This window comes from Acyrthosiphon pisum, unplaced genomic scaffold, assembly GCF_005508785.2.
Source record: "Acyrthosiphon pisum isolate AL4f unplaced genomic scaffold, pea_aphid_22Mar2018_4r6ur Scaffold_20987;HRSCAF=22712, whole genome shotgun sequence".
In the NCBI taxonomy this organism is placed as follows: domain Eukaryota; kingdom Metazoa; phylum Arthropoda; class Insecta; order Hemiptera; family Aphididae; genus Acyrthosiphon; species Acyrthosiphon pisum.
The window spans coordinates 24,669-25,967 of record NW_021770403.1 but is presented as its reverse complement, the minus strand read 5'-3'; the positions used below and the strand labels follow the sequence as shown (position 1 = coordinate 25,967).

Sequence of the window (1,299 nt, the reverse complement as noted above, 5' to 3'; positions counted from 1 at the left end):
TCCACCCGACGGTCGCCTCTACGCGCGTGACGACCGATGTTGGGTAGCCTACGCGAATGGAACCGCAGTGTTGCCAGATGGTACGATCCTAGTGGGGACATACGATAATTTTGAAGACTCGGTACGATCATCCCTCTTTCCAAACCTGGAAACACTGATGTTGCGTTTTTCATTGTTACACTTTTCGGTGTTGCGATTTTTTTCCAGCGACTCCCATCCACCTAACGCCCCATAAAGAACTTCGTTCCAATAATTATATGTATAATAATTAATTGTATACGAAAAAAAGTAACTGTTTTTAACTAAGAGAAGTTACTTTTATTTTCTAAAAAAATTTACATAACAAATTAAAAAAAAAAAATGAACTTGACCAGCCTTGGACTAAAATGTCTACATTCATCGCACAACTTAATTCAAAATGAAAAACTGTAAAATTGACTCACCAGCAATAGCATAATAAAATATTAAAAAATATTTTCTTACCTTAGTTAATACAAATTGTAATGAGAGTCGATTGTTGCTCAATGTGTACAATGTATACACACAAAATATATTATTGTATAAACACAGAATAAAAAAATTAGTCGTTGCATTTCATTTAACAGCATGGATGGTTTTTTATCTCCAAGTTGCATATCGCCTAGTAATTTGCGTAGTTTCGATTCTTGACTGTCTGTGTACAATTCAACGAGTCGGTTTTTTAATTTAGCATATTTTTCATTGGCTGGCGGATTCTGTACTATGTCTGCTACTTGTGATAGTATTTCAGTGTCAACGGCGCAAATTTTATGATTATATTTGGTCGTGTCGATGTTGATTCCGGCTAAGTCGAATTGGGCTTCGACTTGTGCGAACCAAATCATCGGATCACCCTTCCAAAATGGTGGTACTCGTACTGCGACGCGGTTGACAAACGTGGTTTGTTGTGTGATGTCGCCTTCGACTATTTGTGGTTGATTTGTAGCATCATTCATTTTGTCGAGTGACAATCCTTGTTGCTGTTCGTTGTTTAATCGAGGTCACCAATATAGGTACTGGTTCATATATTTTAATTATTACTTAATTATGATGAATAAGATTTTTATTAAAACATGTTCTATATAACAATATCGAGAATGTGTAAGCGACTAATTACTAATTGAATATAAACATAGTATAATATTTTATTAGTTTTAGTTACTTGGCATTACAGGCTTACCAACCCTCACTACAGGTACTTAGTTTAAAACAAATTTAACTGATTTGTAACTCTTTTTTCTATTTACCAAGTATTCATTTCTCTCTCTCTCTATTTCTATT

At 34.6% G+C, this 1,299-nt stretch overlaps 1 protein-coding gene across 1 annotated transcript; it reads right to left on the bottom strand.

Annotated features, from left to right (window-relative positions):
- Positions 1-603: 603 nt before the first annotated feature.
- Positions 604-974, bottom strand: LOC103310730 (the record flags this gene model as incomplete). Its single annotated transcript, XM_008189957.1, has 1 exon — positions 604-974. A coding segment is annotated over exon 1 (371 nt), but the record flags the coding sequence as incomplete, so codon positions are not given.
- Positions 975-1,299: the final 325 nt, after the last annotated feature.